Here is a 20,678-nt window from a genome sequence, read left to right on the forward strand (position 1 = left end):
CTTACCAGTGCACACTTTCACTGTCAAGTGATTGTTTCGAACACAGTGGGCGACGACACGTGGATCTCCAATATTGAAGTCAATAGCACGGAAGCCTATATCTATTTACTCTGAGGTGAACAAATTCTCTGCAACACTTCTCGAGTTACATATTTACATTGACATTCCACGTGCGTGAAGTACAAGGCATCGTGAATGAATAGGCACACAAAATGACTATTGTCAGATAATACACATTGTTTCTCAACTTTTTGCAATTAACTATTATTCTTTCTAAGTATATACCGTATAGAAAATCCTTATTAATTTTTAAACTCAACCGTAAAAAAACTATATTTCACGTGCAGTTTTAACAGCTTTTAAAATATTCATATTATTCCAATCTCACAGGTTTAGATTCATACAGAATTTCTCTAATTAAATAATTCCATTGTCTCTTTGCTATAAGATAGTTATATGAGAAGTCAACATAGAAATAACTTTTTCTATATTCTTAAGTAAAGCCATCACTGAGGTATAATTTACTTCTACACCTATTTCATTACTCCATTTTACAGTATGCAAATAACTTACCTGGCAAGTAAGTGATATAAAGATACGTAACTATAAGTAGTTCGAGACTAGGTACTAGTTGCGTGATACTCAGTATATTTAAACCACTGCGTCATCAAAGTTCATTATATGCTCCAGAATAATGTCTTTGTAGAGATAATGTACCGTTATGTCCTTGATCTAAAGACTGAAAGTGAAAATAATTAAGTAAAATGAGATATGATTCCTGCATTGAATGCACATCTAATTATACAGATGTTGCGTGCATACAAAACAACTGCGGAACCTTATCTGTTGTTACAGTCCATGACTTTACTTCAAGTCATGCTGAACCTCACGATCATAATACTGACAATGCTTCTGCAGCGTAGTTTTATTGAAAAAGGCTCAGTTGTAAGGTTGTTCAAAGCACATCACAACTTACCGAATAATTCACATAATCCACCTGTGAGGGCGACATTTTTAGCACATGTTTTAATAGTTTGATTGCATATAATGAGTGCATATAGGCACTACTATGTCTGTCGATTTGAGTGGTTTGTCTCGTATAAATTAAAAGAAATTATTAAGTTTCATTTTCCAACTATGCAAGGTATGTGTCAACAGAAGTTATCTTTGAACTAATACCATGTTGTCCTTGTTTCTAAATGTAGATCCTATTTTTCTGTTGCATACTGTACCCTGGGACAAGTGAACGGCTTTTACTATTGGTCTTTGTGTGAGAGGTGTGTGTGTTTTCTTATAGCAAAGCCACATAAGGCTATCTGCTGAGTCCACCGAGGGGAATCGAATTCCTGATTTTAACATTGTAAATTCGTAGACTTATTACTGTACCAGTGGGGACTTGTGTGAGAAGATCCTTACCTACTGCAAAACGTAGCACTTTACTTACCATTGCTATAGAATGGCTTGTTGCATGTCTCTTTATGCGCAGTCCTGGTCTCCAAGTTCATCCATAATTCTTCTTGTTTTCCAATACTTTTTAGTTAAAGGGATATTTCCATCTTGAGAATTCTAAATCTATTATCTCAATGTACAGATATTTTGCATCGGAAAGAGCTGTTACATATCCTTCCAAAATGATATCTATTTTTGGTAATATCACACCATTTATGAAACACTAAACCTTGCCCAAATCTGGTTTATACGTGTCTTTCTACCATGAATTTATATTGGCTGTAATGGTCACCTGACGTTTTATTATAACGTTCTCAAGCCTCTGAAAAATTTTAATATACAGTAATTATATTAAAAGAAATTAAAATTTCACTTGGAGGAATTTAGTATAAAATATATCTTTGTTTTCTAAAGGTCAAGCAAAACATTTTCCTGACTTTAATTTACAACCTTTTCAAAGTCATTATCTTCATTTATTATAATTTCGAACAAGATTTGCTCCTAATATTGTTTTAATTTATTAAAATCTCCATTGAGACACGGCCTAGATTAGAATTTTTGAGCAAACAAAATAAGATATTTTACGATATGTCCATCAAAAAAAGAATTTTATTTTATGCTATTAATATAGCAATAATTTATTACACATATTTGATAATAGACAAACTGATGATACGGCATTTCTAAGTGAATCTGAGGGAGACTTACAAAGCTCATATGAAAGGTTTGTTTATAAAGAGAAACAATATGGAGTCCAAGTAAGCCTAAAAATAGAACGACACTAATTTTACTATCTTAATCTGAGGAAGCGTTTATAATATAAAGTAGAAAGTAAAGTGTTGTGAAGAGAAGTTTACTTTTTTTTAATAACATATATTAGTAGTGATGGTAAGCGTGAAAAGAAATAAAGTAAATAATAGGAATGGTAAAATAGCAGTATTTAATATCAAGTAATTGCTTAGAGGATTGCTTGAACTGGAATTAAAGAAGATACAATAAAAATATAACGTATGGTCAATATTACTCCAAGGGCTTAAAACATAGATTCTGTTTGCTGAAGCAAGGCGTTGGTTGTAAGTATTTGAAATGCTGTGTTATAGACGAATGATGAAAATCAGCCACACAAAAAGAAAAAATAATAATAGTGAAGTACTGGAACGTGAGATGGCAAAACAAAACAATTGCTGGATTTATGTAAAAAATAACAACAGAAGATTCGTTACCTTTGGCAGGTAATTACATCTGAAGGAAGGTAGAAAGAAATTCTGATAGGTAAAATTACAGGAAGAAGATCGAGAGGCAGACAAAGGCTCGATGACATTAGAAAATAGATTGAAAGTGAGGAAAATGAAAGTTGAAGAACAGAAAACAATGGAGAACTGCAGTCGACGCTTCTCAGAATTGGGAGGACACAATGACTGATTGATATGGTCTTTTATCAGACAATATGTCCTTAAAAGCAAGTGGAGTGTGGGTTATGGTGAACATAATAACAAGTTCTTTTCTGTGTGTAAAATTCTGCCATTTATATAAATTATTTAATTGCTTCTCATGCTGACACCATTTTTCGAATATTCCTGTCAGCAGCCACACACGTTGACCATTAAAATGTCCCTTACTAATAGGTAAGTGTATCAAAAATGTATTTACCTTAATGACGGATTATAACGCGTTAGTTTTCATTTAAAGCAAGTGTAAAAACAACAACGACAAACAAACAATTAATCAATCTTTTGAGTATCTGTGTTAAATACACACAGAAAGAAACGCATAAAATATCTTATCGGTTAGGAAAGAAAAAAATTATTAAAATAATACGTTTTCGTTCACTGAATTTTGCGTAAACTATTCGAGGGATATCGGCTATGGCAGACCCTAATTTAGAAGTAATAGATTAGAGGGAAGAAAGTTAGCCAACAACATCCATCGTCAACAATTGGGGTACTTTAAACGAACTGTAGGACTAATTGTCACATTATAACGCTTTAATGGTTGAAAGGGTGTACTATTCGATGATGAAATTAGGACCCATAACCTGCAGACTGTGATTCCAGCGTCCTATCCAGGTACCACAATGTTGGTTGGGTGATAATGAATCGCACAATATGACCATGTAATGAAGGAATTATGTGATATAAAGAACTTTCATAACGCTTCCTTTTGTAAGATGAACCTATGCAACATACACATAAATGGATGTAAACCTTTATTATTGCAAGAAAGCCATATTAAACGTAAAATGATTACGACTGGTTTGGTTTGAATTTCGCGCAAAGTTGCACGAAGGCTAGCTGCACTAGCCGTCCCTAATTTTGCAGTGTAAGATTAAAGAAAAGGCGGTTAGTTAGTCATCACCACTTACTGCCATATCTTGGGCTACTATTTTACCAACGAATAATGGGACTGACCGTCACATTATAACGTCCCCACGGCTGAAAAGGCAAGCATGTTTGGTGTGACGGGGATTCGAACCAGTGATACTCGGATTACGAGTCGAGTACCTTAACCACCTGGCCATGCAGTACCAAATAATTACGAAGTAAGCGTAAAATTCTGTAAAATAAAAAAAACATTTACTTTTTTTCCAGTCATTTGAAATAATTTTTACATTTAGTGAGTTCTCATGCTTTATAAAACAAAATATCAAGACATGATAATTATAAAAAAAATAAAATATTGAGATAAAATATTAAGAATTAGTGGTTACTTCACAGATTTATTTTCTTTTTACCAAACGTAAAATGTAATATGCGACGTAGAAGTCTAATGTATTCTTTGATTGGCCGCACCCTTTGCTGTGAGCTGCAGTTTCACCGATTCAAGGCTTATCAGCTGAGCTTGGGTCATAAATTCAAAATATTACAGTTAGGTCTCTTATAATGGTTGCCCTCTGCTGGGACAGCAGAAAGTCTTCTGATTTACAACACTAAAATAAGGGGTTCGATTCCACTTGGTGGGCAAAGTAGATAGCCTGACGTGGCTTTATTTATAATGGTGATGTGTATTGAATATTGATGTAATTTTAAAATTCTTTTTAACTCATCAAACAATAACTTAAATTAATTTAGGCGTGTGAATAATATTATGGCACAGATCTTATTTTTAATTTTATTTTTGATGAACATAATATAAACCTGCAATATAATCATTAAAAATTTTGTTCGCTGTGTAATATTGAATAACAAGTTAAACGCAATGCTGTATTATTCAGACACTTACTTACAAGATGGTGAGTAAAATAGGACTAAAAATTTCATAAATATTATAAGACGTTAAAAACTACTAAAATATTGACATATTAAGTGTACTTGTATTTGTTTTTGTTTTTTAATATGAAAGCCATATTCGGGTACCTGCTGTGTCTACCAAGGATTTCAGCGTTGTGATTCCGTAGGCTTACTGCTGTTCTACCAGATACTAATAAACATTAAAATATCAACATGTAATAATTTTCTGTCGTTCATGTGTGAAGGATAACAATATTACGTTTAAAGCAAGTTGCTGACTAAACTAAAAATATATGAATTTTTCTTTAGTGGTAATACCTCAAAACAAAATGAATTACTCTAGATGTCGTACACTGACATCGAGTAAAATACAGATGACTGTTCTGAAAGAATATGAATTGAAATTGATTATAGTTTGATTATTCTATTCACTGAAGCCTGATGCCTCTTTCCGCCTTTCCAAAGCAGTGAGATGTGAGCAACTTCACTTTCACTGAAACCACTTAGTGATAACTTCCATCGTACTGTTCTGACGGTAATATTCACACCTGTACGTATAATTAGATTTCTATTTAACTGTCACGTATAGCCTATAGAGCATAACCCGTGTTACTTTATCACCACTTTTGAAGAATTCGGATTTTCATCCACGGAAACTTTTATTACTGTACTAGTTTATTCTACGCTATTCATCATTTTCATACAATTCTAACTCAATCAATAAATTTTGATTGTATGAAAAATATCTCATCAGTCAAATCTTTGACTTCTACATGTTTGTTAAGTGATATCTCTTCTGAGATCCACTGCATTACTTCTGGAAATTATGTGATTACCATATCTTTTATTGACATTATGCCGATGTGGCATTGTTTGATTGGTTGGATGAGAGCCAATTAGAGTGTAGGTTATCATGTATAACTGTATCCAAGTTCAATGCAGAAGAAACAGTCCAATAATATTTGCATTTTATAACTACTGTATTCACTGTTCCCACAAATATTTTCCATACTGCACATAACAAGTTCTTTAGCTGGAAATAATGCTATAACTTTTCTCGGGATGAAATTTAAAACTTTATGAATTCACAGCTTTGATTGTTTTGACAACGTCTACCGATCCTGCTGATTGATTGAATCACAGTCAGGTGAAATCGAAAATAAAAACTGAAAAAAAAGTATATCACGAAAAAAATCACAATGTTTGGGGCTGAGATGCCCTTCGTGTGGCGAGTATAAACTGTAATGGTTTGGTTTGAATTTCGCGCAAAGCTACACGTGGGCTAATTTTGCAGTTTAAGACTAGACAGAAGGCTGCTAGTCATTACCACCCACCGCAAACTCTTGGGCTACGTTTTTACCATCAAATAGTTGGATTGGCCGTGACGTTTTAATGCTCCCAGGGCTGAAAGAGTGAGCATGTTTTGTGTGATGGGGATTAGAACCCGCGACCCTCAAATCACGAGTCGAGTGCCTTAACCACCTGGCCATGTTGGGTGAACTGTAATGGAATAGAATGTTTGATATCAAGCAAGATCTATATATGGTAGCATCATTAGTTTTGAACTAATATCCTTGAGAGAATATAACTAGTCAATAGCACCCACCAGGGGCGTAGATTTTTTTACACCCGATGGGGAGGATGATTTTTGCAACCACTTATGTGGACTGTTCAATTTGTAAATTGGTAATCTCTGATTACGTGAACCTGAAAGCTGTAAACATGCAGTCACAGAGTAATCTTGTTGCCATGATACTTGCATGTATACTTATGCCTACTGACTGCTACTTATGAACTATCGTTTAGATCGAAAAGCTTAAAAGCACGCCTATGTTAAAGATGTACATTTCGGCTACTGTAAAAGCCTACATCTAAGCCTAATTATGTAATTCGATTGGTAAGAACACGAGAAGCACAAGAACAAACATACAATTTGTAGGCCTGTGATGCAATAAAACAATTCAGCAGACCAAACTGTAGGGGGGATGATTGTATGCACCATACCCCCACCTAAAATGAAGGGGGATGTATACCCTCCATCCCCCTTCCCCCAGGATCTACGCCCCTGACATCCACCACCAATCCTTACCGACCATTGTCCTATTTCATTACATGAACGTCACCTTAAAATTTACTCACATAACACAGTGGGATTTGTTTTGGGTTTTCCCGCTAAGAGAAAGCGAACAACAGACTCGGAAGTGCATAATTTGGAACACTGAGAAATAGGTCATGCCCGGCATCGTTACAAGCGTAACTTGTCAGCCGTCAAAGTGAAGGTAGAGAAGTAACGATTGTCAAAGACTAAAAAAGATGATACATATTTAAAACTACCTGCAGATGAACAGTGAAGGATTTTCTTGTGTGTGTATATATATATATATACACAGAGTAACACGGATTTTATGTTTCTATTTTTGATTATGGTGCAAGGAAACCTTTTGAAGTTTGCAAATCTCTAACCTTTGATCTCAATAAGTTTAATGTGCTTTTTTATATTTATGTCACTTTTGTATATATCTTCTTAACACTTGTCATTTATATGTAAAATTGACTTATACCAATTTGAGGAAAAAACTATTGTTTTCAAATGTTCGATTTATTTTTTATCAAGACTGAATATGAATATATAATATAATTAACCCTGTGCAATCTAGGCTACTGCTAACCACGTGAACTAGTTCCGTAATTACTATTATTTCGTCAGTTGTTTTTTTTAAAGAATGCTCCATTCATCTTGAAGTTCGTTTCTAATACTAATAGGATTTCATGAGCCAACCAGTAATTCCTGTGTATATAAGTTTACTTCAGATAAAGCATCATGAAAATCGTCATTAACAATACGAATTCACCAATCAGTATTCCATATGTATTTAAATTGCACTCTGATAGTACAATATTCCACGTTGCCCTGCTGTATACCTTTGCCTCTGGTATGTAGTTGGTATGCTAACGTGGAAATCTCCGCAATCAATACGAGTACCTTTGGAAATCAAATCGAAGTACCTACTGGACTGCAAATCAATCTAGAAAGAGGGAAGATACGGATTTTTATAGTACGTAGGTGTAGTTAACTGGTTTTCATTTTTTGGAGTGAATATCTTAAAGGGATTTGAGAGGTTCAGAAAAGTATGACATTCTTACATAAGTTTTTAAATTAGTGATTTATAATGCTTTTTATATCTTGTAAAAAAACGGAGGATAATGATTATATAAATAAACACATACCACGTGCGATTTCTTACTTTTCTACATTTCAGTTGAAAGTAATCTTCAACTGTAAAGATTCTCTCTCTCTCTCTCTATATATATATATATATATGACACTAAGCTTAATGAAATACATTGATTATATCTATGATACATTTTACTGCAAAATGAACACCAACTGAAATGAGATTACTCTTCGTTTAGTGACTATGACACTAGATGTCGTGCTCCTCTCATAACGAAATAAGTGTCTGACAAAAATTTACAGAAGGGTTTGTTCATAAATGAAAAAAATCTAATATAGCACAGACGTAGGTTACTCGAAAGATAACGATATTGGAAATAACATTTTAATTAATTAACCCACGGTTTAATTAATTAACCCTTTTTTGAACACAAGTATTATAAACAACTAAAGAGGAAGTTTAACGAATATATTCCCTAATACGTTAACTAAAATGCTGCTGCTAGAATTCAACATTTAGGAAATATTTCGTTTACAATCAACCATTTATCAGTTGCCTAATAAAATCTATAAAAAATTGCATCTGCCATTAAAGTTTTAAAGCGCGAGAACCTGAGCTAAAAAATAAAACCAAACAGTTTAACTACATCTAGTTTCTGTTTTAATATCAGGATGGAACTAAAATGAAAACAAAACAAAACAAACTATTTTTCTGCCAATCAGAACGCTTCAAGCTTTCAAACGTCACAAAACATTTATTAGGTATCGGAATTTTATATCGAACAGGGTGACAGAGATTTGTACACCATTGTTTATTGTGCTGTGAAATGCTAAATAACAGAATAATATAGGGATTTATTACTTGAGTACTATTTATGTAAGCATGGTACATTGACTCATAAAATCATTATTTTGACTGAGAACTGAGTACATTATATTCAACTGATTTTGATATATACAAATTAGTAAATCATGTACCAGCCACAGCGTACATGGAGTTGTGGTGGAACGGAATGTATTAAAATTACAGTTTGACAATGTTTGATGTTTCACCGATAGTGCAATAACAGTGATAATTTACAGCATTTTAGAATAGTGGATAAAAGCTTTTCCAGAATCAAAATATTCGTCTACTGTGATAATAAATATGTATTTAGATTCAATATTTGGAGTTTTAAAGATATCCTTGGTACTTAATGAAATTCGAAAATGAAGGAATATGGATGAGCTTTGGACACCAGGACTATTCAGAAAAGACTTACAATGATTCGTACCCTAGCAGTTATAAGCAAAATACAGTGTCTTGCAACAGGTGAAAGTTCATGAACACAATGTGCAACGGAAAAAAATCCGTGCAAGTGTCCCAGGTAACAATATATAACATCATTAAGAAACATTTTCGTCTCAAAAATTACTCAAGTCACATGTAAAATAGTTTCTAATAAAACATTCTTGTTCAACTTTTGCATACCTCAAGCAGCTTAAAAATGAAATGATGTTTATGCTATCACACAGACACAAATACCAAAGAAGTTGCTCCTGAAGCTGTGACTTTTTAGACAATTGAGATATTGAAACAGGCTCTGGAAATCTGTAGTCCTCGTACACTATATTGCTTATGGAAAGCATGCAGGAGGGGTAAGTGTGCTATAAACATCATATACTTACAGCAGAGATTTAAGCAATGGAAAATAAACTGTAGGGGCCATTGTCAAGATGCACATTCATTAGAAAAAGCACGACCGGATGTGACGACATGAACTATAACGAAATGGCGAGGCTCCAGAACTCAAATGCAAACTTCTAGCTCAAAATTATAACATCTCTTGATTGATTTAAGATTCAATTACAGTTTTGGACTCAGGAGGTGAAACCCTTTCGATTGACGCATTTACTCGCCCAAAGTATCATAGATTATTTTATTTTAATCTTGCCTAAAATTATTTCATTTTGAGAATACACTGGTAAAGATTCTTGCTATTGCTGACTCACTGTATTATCTAATATATAAAGTTAAGTTTGTGTCTGTTTGTTCCCACCTTTCAGTCCCTATAATATTAGGCCTATAAATATAATGAATCAGCGTAATCAAGCTTATTGTATGTGACGTCACATTTTCGTGTCAATGAAAAACTTTGTAATCAATTTTTTTTTCTACAGAAGGTGGGTATGGAACTCTGGGTTGTATGACTTCCATCTCGTTTTGGAAAAACTACCAAATCAGCGCAAACCTGATACAGTGATGCACGATGATATGAGGAGGGTCGTGAGAGGGGTTGAAACCTCATCTAATATATATAAAAAAACGTCAATGTGTGTGTGTTTGTCTCTTCATTATACGTTTCAACATTTTTAATTAATCAGTACGAAACTTGACACAGTGAATGACATGAGGAAGGCCATAAGAGAGGAAGTAAGGAAAAAATTAGAAAGGATAATTTACTCTAATCCTGCATAAAAGAATTTCAAGTGCCACGGCTATTGAGAAATCCCTTGGTTTACCTTTTCGAAAGAAAGACTGTTAAATAAGCTTCAAACGCAAAGCTGAACTCAATGCTAAACAGAAACTAAGAATAAACAAAGTAAAAAAAAAACTATATATTAAATCATTATTATTTCTTTCTGTTCAAAAATAACGTTTTAATTTTTAGCACATGAGTCTATAAAAATTTGAAGGTTATTCGAAAGTGGTGTTAAATCAGGCAGTTTATTGTCACTTATTCTCTAGCTAAGTGTTATTAACAATAATATTTTATAAAACCATTTGCACTTTGCTTTATTAATTTATTAAGTTTTGATTTCTAACTTACTAAGGTTATGTGAAGATTGAACCATTCTGTCGAAAGTCTATGTCAAAACGTTGATGGCAGTGGAATTTTTATACTGTTAGAAATACTTTCTTCATGTATATGAACAAAAATAATGGTAGATTTATTTCAAAAATCTTTCTAATAAACAAAGAAAATTCTTTTTTTTTTATATACGTGTATATCTTTTTACTTGATTGGGCAGACCAAATAATATCCTTGGACTATGACATCCTTGAAACTTTGTACTTGAGTATTTATATATATATATATATTTCAGTGACATGAACATCTAGCACTACCTAACTCAGTACCTCAGTTGTAGAGATAATTCGTTTTGAAAAGTATGGCTCCAAAATCAGTCAACCATCTGTCAGATACACGAGACATTCCTGAGAGACAAGAAAGGCCTCACCAGCTGGACATCGTATGGACTAATGTATGGATGTTTACTCTGCTACATGCGGCAGCATTAGTCGGGTTTATTCTACTCTTTAGAGCGAAATGGCAAGTTTGGGTGTTTGGTAAGTGAATCTTTAATAATATGTTAACCAACAATGATTTATAAACATAGTGAAAATTTTATTAGAAAGGAACGTGTTCTGAATGAACTTCCACGCGCAAGAAGTAAATTTCTAGTTATTACATTTTGTTCACTATGAGAACTATAGCAATAAAACAAATATATTTTTATTTTATTAATTAGATATAATTTTGAACTTATTTAACAATCAGGTTTAACGATGTTCAGTAGAAATGTGTACTATATATATATATTTGTTAGTGTAATAAGCTAAGAAACTGATTAAAATTATACTTGATTTTAAATGTAAAATAATACCCGTGAGCTAAATAAACTTTATATTGTATTCATGAAAACTTTAATACTTACCTAAAATACTATCGATACAGAGTTTTATTGCAACTAAAAAAAGTTTTTATCCAGTTTTCCATATGGTTCTTCTATGGTAACGTTAGCTTAGCTATGTTTTTAGGATTACACATTTGATACATGCATCGCTACGATGTCAGCATTAAAGATGTATGAGGCAATAGTAAAAACATAGTATGGTGGCCCCTGTCTATGAATAACTAATTTACGTTTTATTAGTTTTGTTTTCTGATGGTAATGCCCTTGCTCCATTGTGCCAATGACTGTATGATAATAGCATTACAAAGTATAACACTTCTTCGCCTGCGAATGGAAGCAAGTTTTATTTTTCGTATTATAAGATGAAAAAGAATGATTAAGATTGCAAATAAAAAAAAAATTGTAGCCTTTTTGGCAACGCGTATAAATTCAGTAAGCCTAGTTTTCAGTTGCACCTGACAAAGGTCCACTCAAGACTCTGCTGAATAAATATATTTTTGTCGAATTTTAATATTCCTTTTTGATCTTAGAATAACATCTTTATTTTATATCTGGAAGGAGTTCTAGTCGCTTAGCGGTACGTTTACGGACTTATAACTCTAAAATTCGAGGTTTGATTCCTCGCGGTGGACAGAGCTCAGATAACTCATTCTGTAGTTCTGTACTAAAAACAACAATATTCTTAAATGCATTAAGTCGTGCTTGTTACAATTTCACTAATTTTTTTCGTTAATATACACCGCCTTCTGCTTAAGGCTGCGGCTCTTTTATGGATGAGTTAGCTTGTTTATTACAAAGAAGGATATTTTGTTTATTAAAATACCTTTTTTACGACGAATATCTGTCACGTTTATTATGAAAAAAACATTAACGTAATGAATATGTTTATTGTAAAGTTATTTGAAACTTTTTGTATGTTTGTGAGTAATTCTTGACGTAATTACTTAAGTATCAATTCACGATGCTAGACTATTATTATTAATTAATAAAAACCGATACCAGTACTATATTATTCGGTTCAAGCCTAATAGCTGTATAGGTTTTACTTTAAAAATGTCTAAGATAACTTTAATCGAAGTTTACAAAACTGAGTGGATCATCAAGTATTAATAGTTAAAGTCAAGTCATCAGTGAATTATTGATCATTTTGTTAATACAAATGAAAATAATTAATAATATATTGAGATTTTCGCGATATTAATTTTCTTGTAGTAATTTCGAAATTACATAAAACATGCTTGTGTATTTTCAAGATCTGTGTGTTTCTTGCTCCGTCTTTCAAGCGTGTCTACTGTTCTTTGTTTTTTTAGGCCTGACATGCTGTTACTGTTCAGGTCTAGGTATAACAGCAGGCGCACACAGACTTTGGTGTCACAGGTCATACAAGGCTAAACTCTTTCTGAGAATCCTCCTCATGATATTCAATTGTATAGCTTGCCAGGTAATAGTTGTTATTTTGAACTTATGAAAATATCATTATATCATTGTTTTACAACAATGTGGCAAAGAAAACTATAATTAACCGTTCAACAATAACTTGTGGAAAAAAAGGTTGAATAATGGGTGATTGTTATTATTACAAGTGTATTACCATTGGATTTGGGATAACCTACTGGTTATGCTTTGTGATTTTGTGGCAGCATACCTAGCAATTCTTTATGCTTCGAGATATCTAATTTACTAGCATCCATTTTCCAAATTATGAAGAAACTAATTAGTTCAAAGACGTTATTCATAAAGACGTATTTATGTGTTTTATTACAGTGAAAAACAATGTCCTTCAGTGAAACATTTAAAACTGTCTTCTATTATATAATAAAAATATTTGTATTCATTTTCTCAAGTTTTTACTCATACCCGAAAAATAGTTTGAGAGATAAAATGCTTGTAGGTGTTTAATATTTTTTTTCGTACGATACCTTTCCAATTATAACGTTTGTTTGTTTTTGAAATTTCGTGCAGAGCTACACGAGAGTTATCTGCTCTAGCCGTCCCTAATTTAGCAGTTTAAGCCTAGGGTAAAGCCAGCTAGTCATCACTACCCACTGTCAACTCTTGGGATACTCTTTTACTAACGAATGGTGTGGAAATGACCGTAACATTATAACGTCTTACATGGCTGAAAGGGCGAGTTATAATGAGTGAGATCAGTTAGGTTTTTTTCACATTCTTTACGGAGTTTATTCGTTATATAGCCTTAGGAACTGATTATCATAATATTTTACTTGTTATTTTCATGACACCAACAGTTTACTTGTTGAAATACATTTGAATTTAAATTAAGATTTCAACTGCCTTAATAAAGCATGATGCATTTCAGAACTTTGTTAAAATAGCTGATGATTCGGTTTCCGTATATTACATCCTTTACTTCCAATCACTCTTTTCAATTTGCGTCTATAGAACAGCTGTAACCGTGCTTTCTTTTACAGGCGTTTTTCAATAGGTTTTCGACTATTATATGAAAGCTTTCAGCACCCGTCGTAGTATAATTATAATTAAATCGTTTAGAATTCAGTCTCATACTTGTTTTAGTTTACAAATCTTTACAAATTTTTTAACGGCCCAGTATGGCCAGGTGGTTAAGGCAGTCGACTCGTTATCTGAGGGTCTTGGGTCCGAATCCTTGTCACACCAAACATACTCGCCCCTTCAGCTGTGGGGGGGGGGGAGTTATAATGTGACGGTCAATCCCATTATTCGTTGATAAAATAGTATCCCAAGTATTGATGGTGGGTAGTGATGACTAGCTGCCTTCCCTCTGGTCTCACACTACAAAATTAGGGACGGCTAGCGCAGATAGCCCTCGTGTAGCTTTGCGCGAAATTCAAACCAAACCAAACCAAATGCTTTTTCACTCGACTTGTTACCAACTGTAGCCGTCCCATTCATCCTACTGACAGACGTATTTTTGTTTTCATTAACAACATTGATTTATTCTGATGAAAGATGTATTGGAACAACCGATCAAAGCAATAACAACGCTTCTGTTGCAGAATCATTAACTATTATGCAAATTTAATTACATATCTTTACTTCGATTATTGTCTTACAAACTACGATACAGTTAGATTTCTCTACATATTTAGGTCTAAACAATCAATTCGCTTACTGTTTTAAGTTGCAAATAAATCGAGTATTCTACAGATGTATACGTGTGTTTGGGCATTAACCAAATATTATGCAATGCTAAGCCTATTCAGATAAGAGAAATTTGGGAGAATATGGCCTTATTCGATAACGATGACTGACTTCATAACTTACTTACATGTTTGAAGTAGTTAATATTTATTTCAGTAAAAAAAACACTTTTTAATTACTTTCGGTAAGTAAGTACTAATTGAAATGTAGTTGGACTTGACTTATTATATTTTTTTCCTGTGGTCACTGACCCAAGAAATTAAAGAGGAAACAACAACAAAAGTTGTGTCCTGTATAAATGCTGTAACTACATACTACTAATTAGTGGCTCACTAAACTAGAATAAAGCAGAGCTATTGATATTAGGTTTCTAATGGTAGCAATTTAAACAGAAAGCAATTGTTAATCTGACATGCTAAAGTTTCATCTACAGCTTGTATTTAAACTAAAAAAATAATGTACGTTACGAACATAAATGAACACTAGCTCACCTCTATATCTTTAAGCCACTCGAAGCCATGTAGAATATGATGAAACATTCAATAATCTAAATTAAAACATACTCAAAATGAAATACAAAACACTCACTTGAGTTTAGAATGATAACTAATTAAAGAAACGTAGAGTCATTAATATATTTCCAGTGACATAGGATATGTTTACATCACTATATAATAATATATTTTAGATTCTAATAAAATACAAAAAATAGTAGTAACTGAGTTTAAATTACCGAACCGTATACGTGCGATATAAAAATCTAAACAAAACATAATTCCTCAACCAAGATATTACACCAATCAGATTCAGAACCTAATTTGAAAAATAAAACAATCTAAAAAAAACATCATGATATCACTATTTATCGTTATTACCCCACCGGAAATGAAAGATATATTAAATTCACAATATTTACTTAGATTAATAATGTGATTTCCTCACTTGGATAAATTATTCTTCACTATTTTTTTAAGTTTTATGTTCTTTCACTTCTAATTTCATCTTCATTGGGCCTTGTTGTAATTTTGCTTGCTTTTCTTGCTGTTTGGGTGAATTCAATTTTTCTTTTTCTTAAATGTTGCATATCTATTATTTCTCAATTTTGTTAGCCTAGGTTATCTTTAGCATAACATTTAAAATATAAGTCTAACGGCCTAACGCCATATATTTTGTGTGTGCCATTCGGTCCAATTCTATAAATACGGCTCTCAGAAATAGTCATAAATACTGTACTTTCCAAAACCCCTAAAGTTATTAAAGTCACAGAAAGCTTTCAGGGATTGCATTAACCTTCTGTTCAGAAATTTGTTTCTACCTCACAACCCATTTAACAGAGCTAATTAATTTTGGGTTAACAAAAAATCAAGTAGCTCAGTAGGTATTCACAAAACAGATCTCGACCAAACGATGTACACAAAATGGACAGTATAATATCTGAGGGATAATAATAACAACAGTTAAAATAAAACATTCGTCTTTACTCCTAAGATCAAATTTTAATTACGTCCTGCGGATATAGAGAGAAATAAAATAAAATAGTCAAGATACTTTCATAGGTTAATTACAGAGATGTGTATACGATGTTAAAAAATACATTATGAAATATTGCACAGTAACAACGTAACTGAACAGTACGTTGTTGTGCCTTACAGTTTTATATACTTTGCCCATTAACTGGCATGGCCAACTGTGTTAAGGCGTTCGACTCGTAATCCGAGGGTCACGGGTTCGAATCCCGGTCGCACCAAACATGATCGCCCTTTCAACCGTCGTGGCGTTATAATGTGACGAGCAATCCCACTATTCGTTCGTAAAAGAGTAGCCCAAGAATTGGCAGTGGGTGGTGATGACTAGCTGCCTTCCCTCTAGTTTTACACTGTTAAATTAGAGACGGCTAGCGCAGATAGCCCTCGAGTAGCTTTGGGCTAAATTCAAAAATCAAACAATTTCCCGTTAACTAAATAAATGACTAAAAATTATGGAGTGAAATTCACGGTTAAGCAGTATTCATCATAATCATTTGTTATGCAAAGTAATTTCGTAAAAAAACTGAAATGTTTTAAATTAGCCTTGAATAACATTTACAATGCACCATGTAATTTGGGAGTATATTGAGAGAACATCTCAATTTAAATATTCTATCCATTGTCACTGCTGGAACCCACACCATAAGCTGTGAAATGCTCCTAAAATATCACATAATGACAATAAGTAGGGATAAGAAAATAAAGATACCATATGGTAATTCAAATGTGATTAAACAGGTGAAATTAAGATTTCTACTTAAATTTTAAGTTAACCTATAATAGCAAGAGAAATCCCAAAACTTACATACGCATGTCTTTTTTTACTTTTCATATTTAAATATTACATATATTAAGAAAGATATCTACAAGTTATTGCACACTTTTTAAAATGTAATAGCTCGAAAATAAGAAAAGACATGGAATAGAATACATGTGAGATTAGGAAAATATATATTATATTCCATCTTACCAGATCCGACCTAAGCCAAAATTTAGGATGTTGACAATAAACAGTAATTTTATGGTAATTTTTCAGCAAAATATACATATAGGTCATTGTATGGAACATGAAATTCCTATCTGTTCTCATGAGACGTTGAATATAACAAGTTTGTTATCATAAGATGCAATTGAACTATGGAATAAACAGTTCAAGAGCATAGGTTATACACAGCTGAAAAGGAGCATGGGGCGACACAGTGGCGTTGATGGCAGTGTTGTCTCAGTAATTAAGTGGACATTTTGGAGAATGTTTTATTCCGGAGTAGGTAGTTTTTCACACGTGTTTTTACCAGTGAGATAGAACAACACATGATATTGAATCCATAAAAACACTAGGCAAGGCCCTGTCAAACTGTTGTACTAGGATCGCTAATTACTCTTTGTACCATCTTATCAGTTCTGATGCCACTGGACTTTCTACTTTAGGAGAAAAAAAATACACTCCATACCCAATTCCCCATATCGGTCTCAATAACTGTACCAGAAAAAGTCGATGAATTTTTTTTGTCAAAAGCTAACATAACATGCCTGCTAAAGTGCACTGCCTTTTAACTCATTTAAAATCTATTGTGTTGTAGAATGTGTGTGCGATAACATATACACATTTATATCTTTTGTTTGTTTGTTTTGAATTTCGCGCAAAGCTACTCGAGGGCTATCTGCGCTAGCCGTCCCTAATTTACCAGTGCAAGACTGGAGGGAAGGCAGCTAGTCATCACCACCCACCGCCAACTCTTGGGCTACTCTTCTACCAACGAATAGTGGGATTGACAGTAACATTATAACGCCCCCACGGCTGAAAGAAAAAGCGTGTTTGGCGCGAGCGGGATTCGAACCCGCAATCCTCGGATTACGAGTCGAACGCCTTAACGCGCTTGACCATGCCGGGCCGCATTTATATATACATATATAGATATAAATATGACGGTGAATATTTCAACTAACTGAAATAATATTTTAAATTATTTAGGGGGAATATTGTCCCCTGTTGAGCATACAATATCAAATGAGATATGATTTGCAGCATTAATTACTTATGCCTATATCGAGTAGACCTAATATAAAAGGAATTTCCCAAAATGCAATACTCAGAAGACACAACTGTTTTGTACCAGTTGGTGCTGTGTTGTTGGATGATTGCTGCCATGTTCTGTATGGAGTGCGACTAGTGTATTTTGTCACAGTTCTACCTATCACCCTAATGACTGTCTAATCAATGCAGTAGCATTGGCTTTGAGTGAATTACATTTTTATGTCATCTTCCTGGTCTGTGTAAGTAATGGGTCTCACAATGTAGTAAAATAATAAAACCTCAATGAGAGATGATCGAATTGGTATTCTTTTATCCAGACGAACGAATTCCATCCTCCGTGGTTTAACCGTCTATACTTTATCATTCATTATCCAGATGTTTTATGGAATGCGAATGAGACACTCGCCAATTACTCTTATTTTAATTAGGGGAGTTGTAACTTCTATTTATCCATCAAGGATTAAAAACACTTGGTCACCATGGTTCTTGATTCCAGTATAATATTTCATTTTAACTCATCTGAAAAGGAATGATACTGTAATATTCTAGCTTATATTAACATAGTCAGTGGGACATGAACACTAAAACTCAGGTATCGATAGTCCATTTTGTGGCTTTGTGCTTAACAATAAACATAAAAAGATGTGAATCTCTTGCCTCAGCTGCTCCAATTGATAACAATTTTATTAAGCGTAAAGGATTACCCCAACTTTTGTATTATCACGGACGCGATTTATGTTTTCATTGTCACTACTTATAATGTTATTGACTTTTGGTTTTTGTTAGCCGGTTTGCGTAAGTTATTTTAGGTTCTAACATCGTAGTTTTGACTTTCCAAATTTAGTTGTTTTGATCACAAAACTTCAATCAACTTAGTAGTTTGAGTTCTTGTGTAGGTATCTTTATCTGCAGTTTCTCGATCATCTTTTGTGCACTTATTCATATGTGTGTGTGTGACATAGGTAAATAAAGTAACAGTTATTTCTTCACAGTTGTTACAGAAGCTGATAAAAGTTTTATCATTTCTTGATTGGTAACTTGATGGTAGTAATGTTTAAAACTACCAACTAAAGTATGGCTAGTCCATTACTTTTAATGAACTATTTGGCGATTCTCACGTTTCCAAATCTTATGCCTCTCTTACGATGAACAGAGTAGATTAACATGAGATGTTCTCTTACATTAGTGATTGCAATATTTTCACTATAGTCATTATAATTCACCGAGCACATAGTTATATTGTGTTCCCATATGAGTGTGCTGTTGTTCTAATATCGGCAAGACTCTTAAGTCCGCCAAACATTAACCAGATCTTGCTCACGACATTAACAATTCTTTAAGCGCGGAGCTTATATAACGGAATAATTTCCATTGAGAGTGAAATATACTAACATTGTTTCAAATCAGTAGGCACGTGAGCTTCCACAAGTGGAGAATTTGAAGCGAGATACCAGAATATTTTAAGGCAACATTCTAAAGAACAGATGTCTTAAGAAGTAAGTCTGAAATTTAGTAAGAGTTAAAATGTTACGTCAGGGAAGTAGCGGAATTCAAACCTTATCTAACTTTCTGGTAGAAAAATGATTATATGTAGTTCTTTGCTAGCAAAAACAGTCTTACATCAGATGCCTTCTTTCATGTGTCTGTGTCTATTATAATATTATATTTACATGATAATATTACACAAGACCACAAGCATACTTGAAGAGCGAAAGATATTAACTTATGGACAAAACGTAGCGACTAATTAAAGAGATAGAAAAAATAGAGACTCTAATGTGTGTGATTGTTTGACTACTGGAGTGATTAGTCCGCGTGCTGTCGTAAAGTATAGGAATTCTCCCCGGTTTAAAATTACGAAAGATAAATATTGATATCATTGACCGTAATATCTTACCTAATGTTTTCATGCCAAAAATATCTTCTAGTCTGGGTTTAACATTAAAAGTTAAGTGTATGTCATTCTCTTCTGTTATGATATTCAGATTTGCATCCGAATTATAAGATTGATTTTAGCATAAAGTTTAGAAGGAAAGGACATATTTCATTAAACATTATGAAATTGAATGTATTAATTTACACTGACCAACTGCTTCATTAGGAACCTTCTCTAATATCGAGTTGTACTGTTTTCGACGTGATAACAGCATGGGTTTCACATAGTATTTAGGCTTTGCGACGTGCTAGAGGACGTACTGTTCGGCTGTGGTTCATTTGTTGAAGAGTATGGTCTATATTTGTGTCAAAGGTATCGGTAGAGTTTTATTGTGGTGTGTTATGTATTCACATTAATCAAAAGATACTGTTGTGGTAGTAAATGAGTTTTACAAGTATTTAATTGTAATGGATTGTTCCTTCACAGTCTCAGAAGAGCTTTCGTTTATTAGGATAGATATGTAAGATATGTAATATTGTATGAATTCGATATGATTGTCGACATATTAAGG

General features: G+C 33.2%; 1 protein-coding gene across 2 annotated transcripts in view; it reads left to right on the forward strand.

Annotated features, from left to right (window-relative positions):
• Positions 1-20,678, forward strand: part of LOC143234027 (acyl-CoA desaturase-like) — a 103,768-nt gene that overhangs the window by 76,832 nt on the left and 6,258 nt on the right. For both annotated transcript variants that reach the window (XM_076471041.1, XM_076471040.1), the window contains exons 2-3: positions 10,939-11,182; positions 12,840-12,970. In XM_076471041.1, the coding sequence (XP_076327156.1) occupies positions 11,005-11,182; positions 12,840-12,970 (309 nt within the window). In that variant the 5' untranslated portion in view covers positions 10,939-11,004. The remainder of the gene's footprint in view (positions 1-10,938; positions 11,183-12,839; positions 12,971-20,678) is intronic.

The sequence above is a fragment of the Tachypleus tridentatus genome, chromosome 12 (assembly GCF_004210375.1).
Source record: "Tachypleus tridentatus isolate NWPU-2018 chromosome 12, ASM421037v1, whole genome shotgun sequence".
Lineage (NCBI taxonomy): Eukaryota > Metazoa > Arthropoda > Merostomata > Xiphosura > Limulidae > Tachypleus > Tachypleus tridentatus.